The following is a 14,442-nucleotide window of genomic DNA, read 5'->3' on the forward strand; positions in this document are numbered from 1 at the left end:
AGCTTAGAAACTTCACAACAGTATTAAATAAAAGAACTTCTGAGCACTATAAGTGTAAAATCTGACGGCTTCATCGATCGTGAATCAGCTGTTTCTGGTTGTCAGGATAAATTCTGCTGCATTTTCCAGATAACCGCCGAGCTGCGCAGCCCAGTGTTCACCTGCGTCTGCGCAGCCCAGTGTTCACCTGCGTCTGCGCAGCCCAGTGTTCACCTGCGTCTGCGCAGCCCAGTGTTCACCTGCGTCTGCGCAGTCAGGCTGCCAACCCCTTGGCGTTCTTACCTCAGTTTGGAGTTGCAGTGGCTGCAGCGAAAGCAGGCGTTGTGGTAGATCTGCTGGTTGGCGATGAGGCGCTCCAGTGGATAGACGGTTTTCTGGCAGGACACACACGTCTCGCGTGCTGGCAGCTGGAACTTCTGCAGACGGACACGAAAGGGCACGTGTACTGTCAGCCACACAGTGATGGGCAGGCCACACCACACACTGCCTAGGGAGACTGCAATACTAACCACAGCACCACCATGCCACCCACTTTTATAACCTTCACTATGCAAAAGCGAATGCATTTCCAACTGTGGGAGCCGTTTGGGTCACGGTGAATTTCATTTTGGTTTGTAAGGACATGTCCATCTCTGAGAAAAGTTTATTGTGTCTCACTAAGCCAAGAGGTCCTGAAACCGACCCACGGTTGGGTTAAATTGTGGCTTAAGAAAATATGCAGCAGCTGGCAAACAAAGAGTAATTCGGTGTCTATTTACACCAGACTTTCACTCTGATGAGCCCTGGCTGCAAAGGGGAGTCTCATGCAAACCAGTGAGCAGGAGACATACTCACACGTCAGCACTGACCATCCGGGATCATGGGGACAGAGGGAGGAAAGAGAGGAAAAGAGAGAGGGGAATTACAGGAAGAAATGGAGAGATAGCTGTAAAACGGAGAAACAGTCAAAGAGATACTAACTGTAAGAAGGGTTGTATAGAAAAATACACAGAGGGACAGAGGGAAGGGAGGAATGTCAAATACAGTCCCGGGACAGGGATAGGGTAAGTGGATCATCACATACAGTACTGGGACAGAGGTAGGATTAGGGTTACACAGGTGACAGAGGGAGGGGTAAACATCACATACAGCCCTGGGACAGGGATCATCACATACAGTACTGGGACAGAGGTAGGGTTAGGGTTACACAGGTGACAGAGGGAGGGGTAAACATCACATACAGCCCCGGGACAGGGGTAGGGTTAAGGTTGCACATGGGACAAAGGGAGGGTAAGCACCACATATAGCCCTGGGACAGGTTCAGTGTAAATCGGACAGAAGCACTATCTTCTGAACAAGCAGATTTCCTGCACGCTGCTGATTTTTGATGTACTTATTAACCAGTCTCACCCTGACAGGTTTGGGGTGGGCAGTCTCGGAGGGTCCAGAAGACACAGGCTGATTGAGAACGGAGCTGGACAGCTTCCTGCTCTCCCCTTCACCTAGACAGCGGGTAGAGAGAGACAGGGCAGGAGGAAGAGAAGAAAGGGACAGAAGATAATCAAACATTTCATTGCAATGTTCAACTTCCTCATTAGTGTGAGGAATTTCTGTGACAACAAAGTCTACTCACACAGGAACACTTAGAGCTCTACCCAGTCCGCCACTTTTGGAGGACTGTGCAATAACACTATCTGGCCACAAGGTGGTGTCTTCACACCAACACAATATCCCAGTTTTCCCTCTTAAAAAGGGTCATTGTGCGCAGAATACAATGCTGTGCTGATTAGTGTTCAGCTGCTTTATACCTCAATTAAAACTCCCCCTCCCCCTTTACCCAGGTCAACACTTAAGAGCTGCTGTAGCCCAGAGGCCTAGAAGGCACATACAGCTCTCCCTCCTATTTATAGTGCCAAAGAAGCCACAGCAAGGCTGCACTCAGGAAAATAGCCTGCAGTGCAGCATGATGTCAATGGGTAACAGCGGTGGAAGATAAATGTAGAAAAAAGGGTTCCTGGAAGGCCTTTTATGAAGTTATTTTCCCCCATATCGCTCCAGGAAATACTTCTGAATTTTCCATGAGCTTTTGTCGCAATCGACTGTCTCCCACTTTCTGGTACACAGTCATTTGCTTGAATATACTTAACCTTTTGGTTTAATTATTAACATTTGTTTCTGTTTCAGTATGTCAAGACTTCGGAGCTAAGTCTCTCTTTCAGTCTAGTAAGAGTCCTGTTGATGTTTTCCATGACTTTTCCAGGCTTAGAAAAATGAACTTTCCAGGATTTCAGGAGATGTGGGAACTCACGCTGCTGGACCTGGATTTTATGGGTCTCCTTTTCCTGACATTTCATGCTTACTAATGCAAAACACACAAAAACATTAAGTGACTTCTGAGGGAATATTGCATATTGGAATTAGAAGATGTTCCAGTAATGTTACATTGTATTTTTAGCAGACAGACATTGCATGAAGTGGAAAGGAACTTGTTGAAAATTCATCCATTAGATACAAAATTAGAGGCTCGATGTCTGAAAAAAACTACTGCAGCTCAGTCAGCTTCTGCAGATAGGCTTCAATACCCGATCAGAACTGGTAAAACACCAGATCAAGTTGAAAATGTCCTGCACAGACTTCAGCTTACCTGTGCTGTCTGCAGAGGAGCCCTTCCTGCTGTTCTGACTGACCTCAGCGCAGGGACTCTGTGGAAGGAGACGGGGGGGAGAGGGCAGGTGAAACGTTGAGGGTTAAAGAGAGAGAGAGCAGGACAGCAAGAGAGGGTATTGTTATAAATGTGTCCGCATAGATCTTCTAGACAGCATGGGGGATAGGTATAAAGAAGGGATATTTGTTTCAATTGGGCACTGAACTAACAAGGATATTGAAGGCATGTTCTATACTGACAGGCTGAAGTATCTAAGCTTTGTTGGTCACTTTCGAAATCTTTCTTAGGTTTCCAGGAGGGAAGAGAGATGGGTCTGGCAGCACAGGGGACTGATGTTGAGAGACACTGCCACCCCAGCAGCTCTTTCACACAAAAACACAAACACACTTGTGCTTCATGACTGTACATAAGCGCACACAGCTCCGTGATGGGTGCAGTAATTCACATCGTGCTGCTCAGGAGTTTTATTTCCCTTACACATAACGTGACACTAAAGCATTTCGTGGTTGAAAATAATTCCTCAGCACGCGACTCACTCTTTGCTTGTCCAGGGGGCTGGGAGGTACATTCTCCTTCTGATCCACGCTGTGGCCGCGTAGCTCTGCCTCGCTCAGACCGTGCTCCGTCTTCACAGGCCGAGAGACGGATAAAGAGTTAGGGGGCTATGTCACCGTAAGCGAGGTTTGATACAAATGAAAAAGATTTTGGGGAAAAAAAGAACACACATTGAAAACAACAGAGAACTACTCAGAGGGGGACAGAAAACACAGATACTGAATACAGAGACGAAGGTTAACTGGAACATCTGCATCCATCTCCTAAACGATCTGACCATTGTCATCACCATTGCCCTATACAGCACAGCAAGAGGTTGTAAGCAAGGTATCTCCTGAAATAATCAGGAAGCATTTAGTGACTTTTGCATAGTCTGAAAAAGAGCCATCAGACTGAATAGACATTCATTTGAAAACAAGAGTCAGATTCCTCTGGAATGTGTCTGGGAGAGATCCTTTGTTAGGAGACAAATCACATCTCACTTTGATTCATCGGAAGGGCTGCAGCATTTGCATAATGTGCATAAAGGTGAAATACTGATGGCCGTCACTTAATGGCTCTGCAAAACCACTTTTCAGCAGTTCACAGAGTGGGGGGAACTAAGTTAAATTAATCAGTGATTGAAAGGCTATGTAGAGGGAGGTAAACAACTTTCAGTATTTCATAAATCCATGTCAGATATTTGGATCTCCTTTGCTTACTTGTTGCCAGCTGTAATAAATGTGCTACAGTAGCTCTTGTGAAGCTGTAGTTCAGGGCTGGGGTGAAGGGCAGTGCTCTGGAAGTGAATTCTCAGTGGAAAAAAAAAAACATGTGGATGCTGCACATTGGTGGTGGTGGAGAGGAGTCCCCATTACCTGTAAAGCGCTTTGAGTAGGGTGTCCAGAAAAGTATATACTATATAAGTGTAAGCAATTATTATTATTGTTATAAAACGGAGAGAGTAGTGTCTTGCACTGAAGACCCCGAGAGAGAGGGGCTATAACTGTGCGGGAGACACAGAGCAACGCTGGAGATAGACAGCCCACTCTGAGCAACAGAGGAAGCAGAACTGTGGCTCCTACCCCATGCCCCGCAGGGAGAGGCTCCTGCTTGGAGACTGCAGCCTGGTACTTGGCCATTCTGTCCTTCAGCGAAGTCATCTCCAGCAGCTTGTCTGGGGAGGATCCGCCCGATCCTGAGAGACCCTCCAGGTGACCTGGGACAGGGAAGATGGAAAGGGCAGCGGGAGTCACACACTGGCAATGACAGAGCCTCATGAACGCAGTCAGAAACACACACACCATCACGGACGAAGGTAAAACCCTGGGCTACTGTCTGTTTCTATGGTGCAGGGGAGCCCCAGTCATGACACCTTTACATTCTAACTGACTTTACTTCGGATTCAAATGCTACTATTGAGCTGAGTGGCAATGCACACAAAGCTCCAGAATGAATTGAGGGAATTAATCAACCTTTATTGCTCCTAAGGTTATTCCTCTTGCGCATCAAGAATTCATAAACAATACAACGATACAATACCATAATACAAAACAACATTCAATCAGAACTCTTCCAGTACCATATGATTAGAAAACAGACAAATAGCTTGTTAAGAGTCTGAAAACTATAATAATAATGACGACGTATCTCCTGTCTGTAATTGTTTTTGTCATCATTCAAAAGGCCAATAAAGAAAAACATCATCATCCACAAACATGCTAATCAAACAGTTGTCATAGTGGCTTACACGATCATTAACATCACTTTATTAACCCTTAATTTCTTGCATTAGGAATTATTGTTCAGTGTGAAAAGCAATGGGGGCAGCACACAGCCACAGTCCCCCGGTGCTGGAGCTGATGGTGAGAGACTTCCCCGAGCTCACTCACTCATACTGTAGGGCCATGACCACTGCTCTTACTGCACTGCAAGCACAGTATGGGTTTCGACTGCACTCTGTCGCACTGTAAAGGTCTTTACTACAGACACACTACCTTTTTATGGATGAATCTGCAGTGTACTGTATTTTACTGCATTCCTCAACTTTATATTGTACCCTCTGGACTGCATATTACTGCTGTAATCTGCCCTGAAAATCACTGCACCAATATGGACTGTGTTGTGCCGCTCGGTTTAGTCTGTACTGTGTTACTCTGAACTGTACCTCTGTCTCTCAGGCGCAGATCCATGTCCTCAGAGCTGCTGTTTGCTCCAGTCTTCCCAGGCTCTCGAGATTCCTGGGTGGAAATAAAGAAATAAAGCTCATCAAAAGCCTGGAGTTCTTCAGCAATCCCAGCTGTTGAGCACCTAATTATTCCATAATTATTCCATTGGCTTCAGCAGCCAAGACTCACCAAGTCAACTCTCTCTCTCTCTCACACACAGGGTTGTGGCAATCTGTGTAGGTCTACTGACATCCTGGGGAGCATTTATAAAAACCAAAAAGCCCCTTGTTCCTCCCCCTAGCTGCTGGAGTGGGCTATCAGTACATTGCCTGTAGGGGGATTTCACACTTGACAAGGGCCCTGATGGTGTGAGCTGGGCATTGGGGTTGAATCAATCATCTTCCCATCCTAGTCTGCTGTCCAATGGTCACTATTAATTATTTTTTATATTGTTTTGCTGTCGATCTTTTATATGACCCATTTTCTAACATGCATCGTTTCCTGATTGACAATGTACTGTAGGCAGGTGATGAGGTATTTTCCATATAAACAAAAAAAATAACATTCCATGAAATGCTTGAGTAGGCAGCTGAGTCAGCATGTGTCGGAACAGAACAGAAAGAGACTTTTCTTCACATTTCAGGATGGAATGAACCTTTACCTGTTCCATTCCATAAAATGCACTGATCATGAAAAAGAACTGATGGAAATAATTAGAATAATTTGGTTTTACAGTATGTGATTACTCTGTGCTGTGTACAATGAAATTGTGAGACCACATTTTCAGTTATTTAGGATAAAAAAAATGATGACATTTGAGCTCTTATTCTTGAATTCAAGAACCTTAAATTATACTCAGTCATGCATCTCCTAAAATGTATTCTGAGAAAAGTAGAAAGGCAGTTTGATGTACAAGGAAACGCTTCTATATATGGTTAAATGCCCAGGAGAGGGAGTGGATCAGACAGTGTACATCACTCCAACAGTCCCCAGACTCACCTGCACTTAATGGCATGGTTTACAGCGAGGTACAGGATATCAGCCAGCCTGCCAGCTGGCCCACAGCCCCACCTCTCTAACCACCATGACTCCTAATCCAGTAATGAGATCAGGGAGCAGCCAGACACAGCCTGCGACCAGAAGCCTGGTTTTACGGTCTTCCTTGATGGCAGACACTGTTACACTGCAGGGGGCACTGCAGGCACTGCAGGCAAATGTTGTTTGAAAATGTTTCTGTTTTTTAATGCCTGACGAGAATTATTTTTCATCAATATTCATATCTGGAGTGTCACAAACTGCTTCCGTCTCATGATGTCAGAATAAACTTTAAAACAGTTTTAATCCCACCACATGCTCTTTGGAAACAAAGTTTGGTGTTCCGACACACAAAGGATGAGGTTTAGAGCAAAGTTACTGGGAATAATGATGAGCAACATATAAAAAAAGCCATTGCTTTCCAGTAAGAATCCAGTTGGGTTAAACCAGGTTCTGTTATCCAATATTCAGAATAAAGATCCCCTGCCATTTTGAAACGAGCAACTCAAAGAGGACCTACTCAAGTAACCAACCATTTAATATGAGTAACTTTGCCTGGACCAATGTGTGGTTTTAAAATGCAGTGTGGATCTCCTCCACATCAGTACAGTTTGCACAAGAGCTTGCAGGAGAAAATGTCTGAAGGGGACTTTCTACTGCACAACAGGAGTCTGAGTAAGTTTTCCATTTAAGCTCCGGTGCCCAGCAGGAAATCTGATTGTCAGGACCATTCAGGCTGCACTGCTGGCAGCCTGACGATGTGACCAGGAGGTGAGGAGGCTGGAGCCAGCCGGTAAAGATGGGACTTGTTGTGGGGCAATTGCAGGAATAAGCCTTTAAATGCTGTAAATACCTCCCCTCCACCCACACAGACCTGAGAGGATTAGCAGGGTGTGGAGACAGTGAAGCGTTTTACTACAGCACTGTCTGACACGACAGCCACAATCCAGAGACAAACTGAGACCAAGGGCGCTATAAACAAAACTGGCAGAATTAAAGGTCTGATTAATACCAAAAAATGCACCGATCCGACATGCTAACATTATTTGGAGGAATGCAATACCCACGAGATTCAGTGTGACGAGACCTAATGAGGACTCAGCTAACGTTTCCTACTCAATGACATAGAGATCAGATTTTCTTACCACTTCTATAGCAAGCAACTACTGAAAGTGTCTTCCGGTTCAAAAGCAAATTGGTCCAGCTTCTGTTCCAACATCATCATTTAATCTGGCAGGCTCCTTTTAATTCTGAATTAAAATTGATGGCAATACAGCGAGGAAACAAGAGAGGAAACAGCTGGAAAGAGTCATATGTACAGCATTCAAGACCTTCCATAGATGCAATCTTGCCTCTGTTGCTTCTGTTTATGACAGCCACATCAACCGGACACTTAAGAATGTTTCCACAGACCCCATCCACGCCACCAGATCATTTTTATACTTCTCCCTTTTGGGAAGGAAGTTTTTAAATATTAAATGTGATACTGTTTGGTTCTGAAGTAGCTCCAATCTAGAGGCTATTAGGCACCTCAATATGCAGATTTTGGACGTTGTATTGATTCCATAATATGTACTCTGTATATTGTGTGATACGTGTTTTTTGTGTAAGTTTAATGTGTGTTTTGTTGTTTTTGCTGTTTTTTTTTAACTTGGCCGCACTGGAGAAAATTCCAATCAACTTTGTTGACATTGCAATAATGAAATGAATTGAATTTGCTCTCTCTGATTGCACCGATTCTGCAGCTTCCAGGGAAGCGAGTCATATCATCAGTTTCATCTCATCCAAACATGCCAGTGCAGACACGTTACACTGCTGAGAGAAGCAGAAAATACCAGCCAAGCACCAACGGGAACCTATCGCTGCTTTTGAATGGTGTGAATACAAGGCTGTTGTAGAAAAGCGAAGCTGAGGTGCCTGGGATGATCAGCACCAGCACAAGAATTTATTTCTGATGTTCTAAACACGATTCCGTGGTCCACTATACCCCTCCGCTGTAAGTGTATCTGGCCTTCCATGGTATAAGAGATAACAGAGTGTGGGGGAGGAGAGACAGGCTGACAATAGAGACATGAGCACATATACCCCACCCCAGCCCCAACAAGCAGAAATGGGGAACTTTTCTCATATTGATTCTGTACCTCTCACCACTACCCACACCCCAGTTTTATTCAGAGAACGAGAATCCAAAGAGATTCTGCAGCTCTCTATTAAGATGCTGCGTTCAGAGTCAGGGTTACGCTAAGAACTGAAGCTACCCTTGGGTTATAGCGTACATTTAGGGTTGGGATCACAGTTCGGTGTGTGCAGAGATGTTTGGCTGAACACAGGAGATTGTTTTTTAATTGAACTGAAAAAAATAACACCACAACTGACTACAGTACAGCACAACAAAACAAAAGCCCAGACATGCAGCCTAGAGTGGGAATATCCGAAGATTTTGAGAACGAGGACATTCCCCACTGAAATGTGAACATTTACTGAGAATAGAAGCCCTTCTGCGTAAATTCACTCTTGTCACCAGCTACAGTACGAGAGAAAGAGTGCAGGTAAATCAACTTATTTCACAACAGCGTGCCAGCCAATCACCACTAATTCATGGAAAAAGGAACAGAAACGTAGTGCAAGAAAAAAAAAAGAAACCCAAGAACGTCTGAGCCCTGCACTGATTCATATGAGGAACATACCCCAGCAGTGACATCACCCCTCTAAGAAGCCACCAGCGCACAACAGGCGCTCGGGTTTAGAGAAAGGGGAGAGGGGTCACAGCACAGTCAGGCGTCATATTTCCTTCAGGGCAGACGAGTCATGACCCACTTCCTGTGAGCTGGCAGGTCGGCCTATGTCACAGAGGGGGTGGCTGGGAGTACGAGGAGACGGGAAACCCATGGCTTCAACCAAAGAGACCCTAACCACACCAATACCGCCGAAACTGACTCACTCCTCCGAGGGCACACATGACTGGAGTCGGGCTCTTGCGAAAATAAAGACATGTTCATGCAATCTGTTCTGCTATCAGGCAAACATCTTGGGATACGTGATGGGTGCCAGCTTAAAGGATGTGTGATTTCCAAACCGCTGAAGCAGAGGAGGTGCTTCAAGGAGATGGCGGCAGCAGATCACTAGATTGACACCAATTGATAAGAAAATGAGAACGATGGCCAGAAAAAGTCTCCTCAAATTTGCAGTCCTCGGTTCTTGTGAAGTACTGACATCCCCGGCACTAACAGGTCAGCTGTTGCTGGCTTTCAGATGGAGTGGTGGGTTTTAACGTGTGGGGTTAAGGAAAAGGAAAATGTTGAACTTTTGTGAATGAAAGTCTTCAGGATTAAGAACTGTAAACTTGAACTCATACAGAATATAAGAAACGTTTTAAGGTGAAGTTCATTTATCATACATCTATGAGAAATTCCTTTAAAAACAAGCATGAATGGAACCAGAAAACACATCATCTCAGTACAGTGCCGAGCTCATCTAAAGATCTGGAACATGGGGGAACTGATCATTCTATTGAAGTTCCAGGAATTGGATACTGTTTAAAACACAAAGGTTTAAATTATTCCAGCTTCATAGCCCACACTCTCTCTCCGTCTTCCTTGGCAGGACTAATTACCAGGAACCAAATCCCGAGTCTTTTCCAAGAATAAATAAAAAGAACTATTGTCTCTTGTTACCGTGGAAAAAGTTTTCTATATATAAATATATTGAATGTTCATTTCAGTGAGAAGCAGTAAGAAGGCTTTAGCTGTGCAGATGAAAAGTTGGATGTTTTCTCTGAGAAATAAGCCCCGCTGTTCCGACACAGACCTTTTGTATCTACACCCTCTGCCTCGTCGCCAGAGGTGAAAACACCACCAGTCTTCTGCTCAGTGTGTAGACACACTGGACTGGGTCCGGTGACACTCCCTCCAGCACAGCAGAAGCAGGAGGGAGAGAGAATAAGTCCTCTTTTATTCTGTGACCCCCCTAGCCTCTGTGACTCATCTCAGGCCTGAGACAAACGAGGGATGCCTGTGGCACAGACCCTCAATGTGCTCTTCAGTGCGTGAGAGCGTCTGAGCATGTGAGGGGCGCCTGAGTTAGTGAGAGAGTTGTCTCCCATTCAAATATGAACACATTAAAACAACGCCATATTCACACATCCTGTTTTTAAGTTTAGGGTTGTGGGAGCAGAGAGGAGTAATAATTAGGTTTCTTAACTCCTGATTGGGAGGTCATAGGGTCAAATAATGGGTGGGATGAGTAAAGTAAGTCTCTCAAAGAGCTCTAGTAAATGTCCTGCTTCAGCTGAAACATTGTCTCTTTTCTTTGCCTTTCGGAATAGAATAAACCTTCCAACTGGTTCAGTACAAGATTAAAAGATAGAACGGAGACAAGCACAGCACTAACTCACTTTGAGGCACTGAGCATAATGCACAGTTTATTGCAGATGCTCATGCAGAAGGCTGAGAGAACATCTGAGCCTGTAACTCTTGTGGTTTCAAATCACAGGTGGGGGTCAGTGCTATTGTATCCTTGAGCAAGGTGCTTCACCCAAACCGTTTCACTAAAATGTCCAGCTGTATAAATAGATACGGATGTACGTCACTTTGGATAAAAGTGCCAGGCGAATAAACTACGGTAGGGAAACCTTTGTACTTTCACTTTGTCTGGGTGGTGCTTATTGTCCAAAGGGTTGAGTGTCCAGCTTATGAAGACGAGGAAAACAAAGCCGAAGAAGAAGACAACGAAAAAGGTGAACAACTACCTTGCCCTGTGTGCTCTCTCCCTTCTCGAACAGCCTCTTCAGGCTGTTGAGGGGCACGCTGGGCTTCTCGATGTGGACGCTGCCCCCAGGGGAGGTGGTGCCTGCTACCGTGCTCTCGCTGTCGGCGCCATCGTTCTGCCTCCACAGCTTCCTCTCCATGGCCGCGTCGTCCTCCTGCTCCTCTCTTCCTCCGGCCCTCTCTCCCTCACTCGGGTACCGGAAGCGGCTGCCAGGGACGAGTGCCGAACCGGGTGACTTGGGCCTCCCGGCGCTGTCCTGGCTGCTGCGCGACTCCCCCGGTGGGCTCTGGGCTGGGTCGGGCCTGGCGCAGGGTCGGGCCCGGGGCGCGGTGCTCGGGGGCGTGGGCGGCGGCGGCGGGTCGTGCGTGGCCGGCTGCTGCTCCCACCTCTTCTTCAGCACACTCAGGTTCCCCTTCCGAAAGGAGGGCGGGAGGGTGTCGATGCCCTGCAGGAAGAGAGGGGCGCCGCTGGTCAGGAGCTCGCGGGTGCAACATCACCGTCACCTCTCTAAGCATCATCTCAAACCGCCCTGCAGGGCATCCCAAATCCTGATGCTATCGGTTTGGTGTATTCCAGTTCAGATTCGGTTACGCTTCTACATAGCACAGCTCTGTGCTGGCGCATGGACTGTCTTTCCAAAGCTTGTTAAAATCTTTCCGACTACCCAACGACACCCCGGTGAATTTAAGTTACAAGATCCGCCCTATAAAACGATCACAGCAGTCATTAATGGCGACATACAGGAGCACTTCGTTAATTCTGTGGTTTCATTTGCCATCCTCAAATTAGTGAGGTACACAGCGATGCAGTTTTGTAACAAACTGCATGCTCATTTTAACTGAACCCTGCACACTACTGAAATCAGACAAATTTTTATTAATAAATTGCTTCCACGAGTTCCCATTATTAGAGTTGCGTGGAAAGCACGGAAATGTGCTGGCCAAGAGAAAGATTTAAAGAAACCTTTTGCTGGCGTGCTGTAAGTGCAGTCCTGCCCATTGTAGTCCATTGGCTAGTCAGGTTATAGCAGCCTTTATTTCACATGAAACAAGGTTGATACCTTGTCATAATGAATTGGCTGATCTTGAGAATCATTTTCATCTCAGTAAAAGACATTAATGTAGTTGGGTCACTATCAGAGAAACGTAACAAGAAGATACACAAAATCAGACCAACTTTCACAGGCTTGGAGACAGAGGTGTACAAAATATAAAGTAAAATGAAAGTATGCTGCGTGTCTGAAATACTAGATCAGCCGTTTTAAAAAGACAAAGACAGGACAGAATGATATGTGTTCATGCAGATCGGACCCTGAAGAATGTTTCTGCAGTAGAGCTGTGGAGCAGTTTCCACTCATTCTGGACACAGCCCTCCCTACTGCTGAGGAACCTGAAAGAATCTGCTCTGCAATGTTCAAGAGAGCATTTATAATAAAAAAAGGAAACTGCAGCAACATCATGATTATATATAAACGTATATTTGAACAAGAATAATTTAATCCGCTTCAGAAACCCTGAAAGTACTTTTTACACCACTGCTAAAAATAACCTTTGGCAACTGGACTGATCAGATTACAGTTACCGGGGACAGTCAAAGCACTACCTAAATATACTGTACACCTCGATTTCCTACTACTCTGCCCAATTTTACCCATGACCAGAAACCCCATGTTTTAACAGTTAAAGGCACAGAAGCAGACACACATAAAAACAGAACAGCCCAGAAAGGAAAAAACACATTTTCTTTCCAGATACAGGAGGCTGTTAAATGACAGTGAAAAAGGTGGAAAAAAAGGACAAAGTGAAACAACCTTAGTTGGGTCCCGGCAGCTTGCTGGCCTCTCTTTCTCTGCTCCTCGGAATGATAGAGCACTCCCAGATGTTTCCAGTTAGCAGTGCTACATGTACAAACGAGCCCAGCCCCCTCGGGCCGGGACAGAAAGGGGGGGAGAGGGAAAGAAAAATCCAGGAAACTAGAAAGCAGGAAATGATAAATTCTGGGGCTGTTTAACTCTTTGTTGACTGGCTGCTTCAGTCTTTCGGGAAATAAAAGGAACAGAAATGGAACCGGGGAAAAGAAACACCTGCGCTCGCTCGCACGCATGCTGTCCAATCTAGACCGGGGCTAGTGGTACCTGTATCTGCTATCTGGCCAGCTGCTTCACCAGAGCAGCTCGACCAAGAACTCGGTGAACTTCTCTCCTCGGGCACTACAGAAAACGGCTGCCTCTGCACGTCCTGCCGAACTGTCCCCTCCTGGAGCATCGGAGTCGCCGAACGTTTATGCGGAACCCAAGAGTTCCTGACCAACACTTTTCACTCTCATTTCTGGTTGGGGTTTCGAACTTGTGAAGAAACATGGAGTGGCAAAATATTTTCTGAAGAGGATGAGTGAGTTTGTAAAGGGAAAACGGGAGGATATTTAGACAGTGCCTTAACTGGCCACTTTTGAACATTTCTAGGTCTGAAACCATGGCTGACAGGCTATACAGCTGATGTTCTCCAGAGCATTGAAACTAGAAAATCACACCCTTAATATGTTGAGGGCAGCTCTAACTTCTTTATATACAAGGCAGCTTGTAAAGAAAATAGGTCTTCTACAGTACCAAACGTACCATATGAGAAGAGAAACTGAAATGGGACAAGGTCATACATATGTGGACTAATCATAAATACAACTAGTAAAGATAACTGAAATAAACTCAGGATACACTAATTTGTAATGATTTTAATCAATTGGCCTCGACTAGCTACACTGAGAAATCCAAAAACATTCTTGAAATGATGCTCAGTTAAAGTCACTACAGAATAGCCAGCCAGTTACAAGACTAAGTGTAACAGAAACTGCATGAGCAAAATACTGCAGAGAAACATTTTTCTGCCATTAATTGAAAACAAGCTTTGCACATACACGTTTAAATACATCTTAATTCCATTCCTTTGAATCCTCACAGAGACGGGTTCACTTCCCCTCCTGCAAACTCCTCCCATAAACTGCTTTCCTAGGTACTTTCCGTCTCATTCAGAGTGCAGACCGTCTCTCTCTCTTCTGCGGCCACTGTGCTGCGCATGTTTCTTCGATTTATCAAGTCACATGAGAGAGGAATGCCTTCTCCCAGCCTATTCCGAGTTTGTCAGCACTTAGTCTACACAAGATGCATTTTCTTCTGCTGTTTTGGGCTGGTAATAAAAACATCAGAGGTTTGGAAAAACTTGGCAGGTTTAAGAAGCATCTGCAGACTTCTTTTTGTTGACAGGTACTGGTGTGGTGTATTGATGTGCTGCATTTGACCTG

General features: G+C 45.3%; 1 protein-coding gene across 6 annotated transcripts in view; it reads right to left on the bottom strand.

Moving 5' to 3' along the window:
* Positions 1 to 14,442, bottom strand: part of lima1a (LIM domain and actin binding 1a) — a 34,506-nt gene that overhangs the window by 3,419 nt on the left and 16,645 nt on the right. For all 6 annotated transcript variants that reach the window (XM_088636126.1, XM_088636093.1, XM_088636102.1 and 3 more), the window contains 7 exons: positions 11,129 to 11,593; positions 5,346 to 5,418; positions 4,264 to 4,397; positions 3,181 to 3,270; positions 2,624 to 2,681; positions 1,390 to 1,481; positions 283 to 416 (listed from right to left, as the gene is read on the bottom strand). In XM_088636126.1, coding sequence (XP_088492252.1) covers positions 283 to 416; positions 1,390 to 1,481; positions 2,624 to 2,681; positions 3,181 to 3,270; positions 4,264 to 4,397; positions 5,346 to 5,418; positions 11,129 to 11,593 — 1,046 coding nt within the window. The remainder of the gene's footprint in view (positions 1 to 282; positions 417 to 1,389; positions 1,482 to 2,623; positions 2,682 to 3,180; positions 3,271 to 4,263; positions 4,398 to 5,345; positions 5,419 to 11,128; positions 11,594 to 14,442) is intronic.

Source organism: Lepisosteus platostomus, chromosome 1 (genome assembly GCF_059453375.1).
Source record: "Lepisosteus platostomus isolate fLepPlt1 chromosome 1, fLepPlt1.hap1, whole genome shotgun sequence".
In the NCBI taxonomy this organism is placed as follows: domain Eukaryota; kingdom Metazoa; phylum Chordata; class Actinopteri; order Semionotiformes; family Lepisosteidae; genus Lepisosteus; species Lepisosteus platostomus.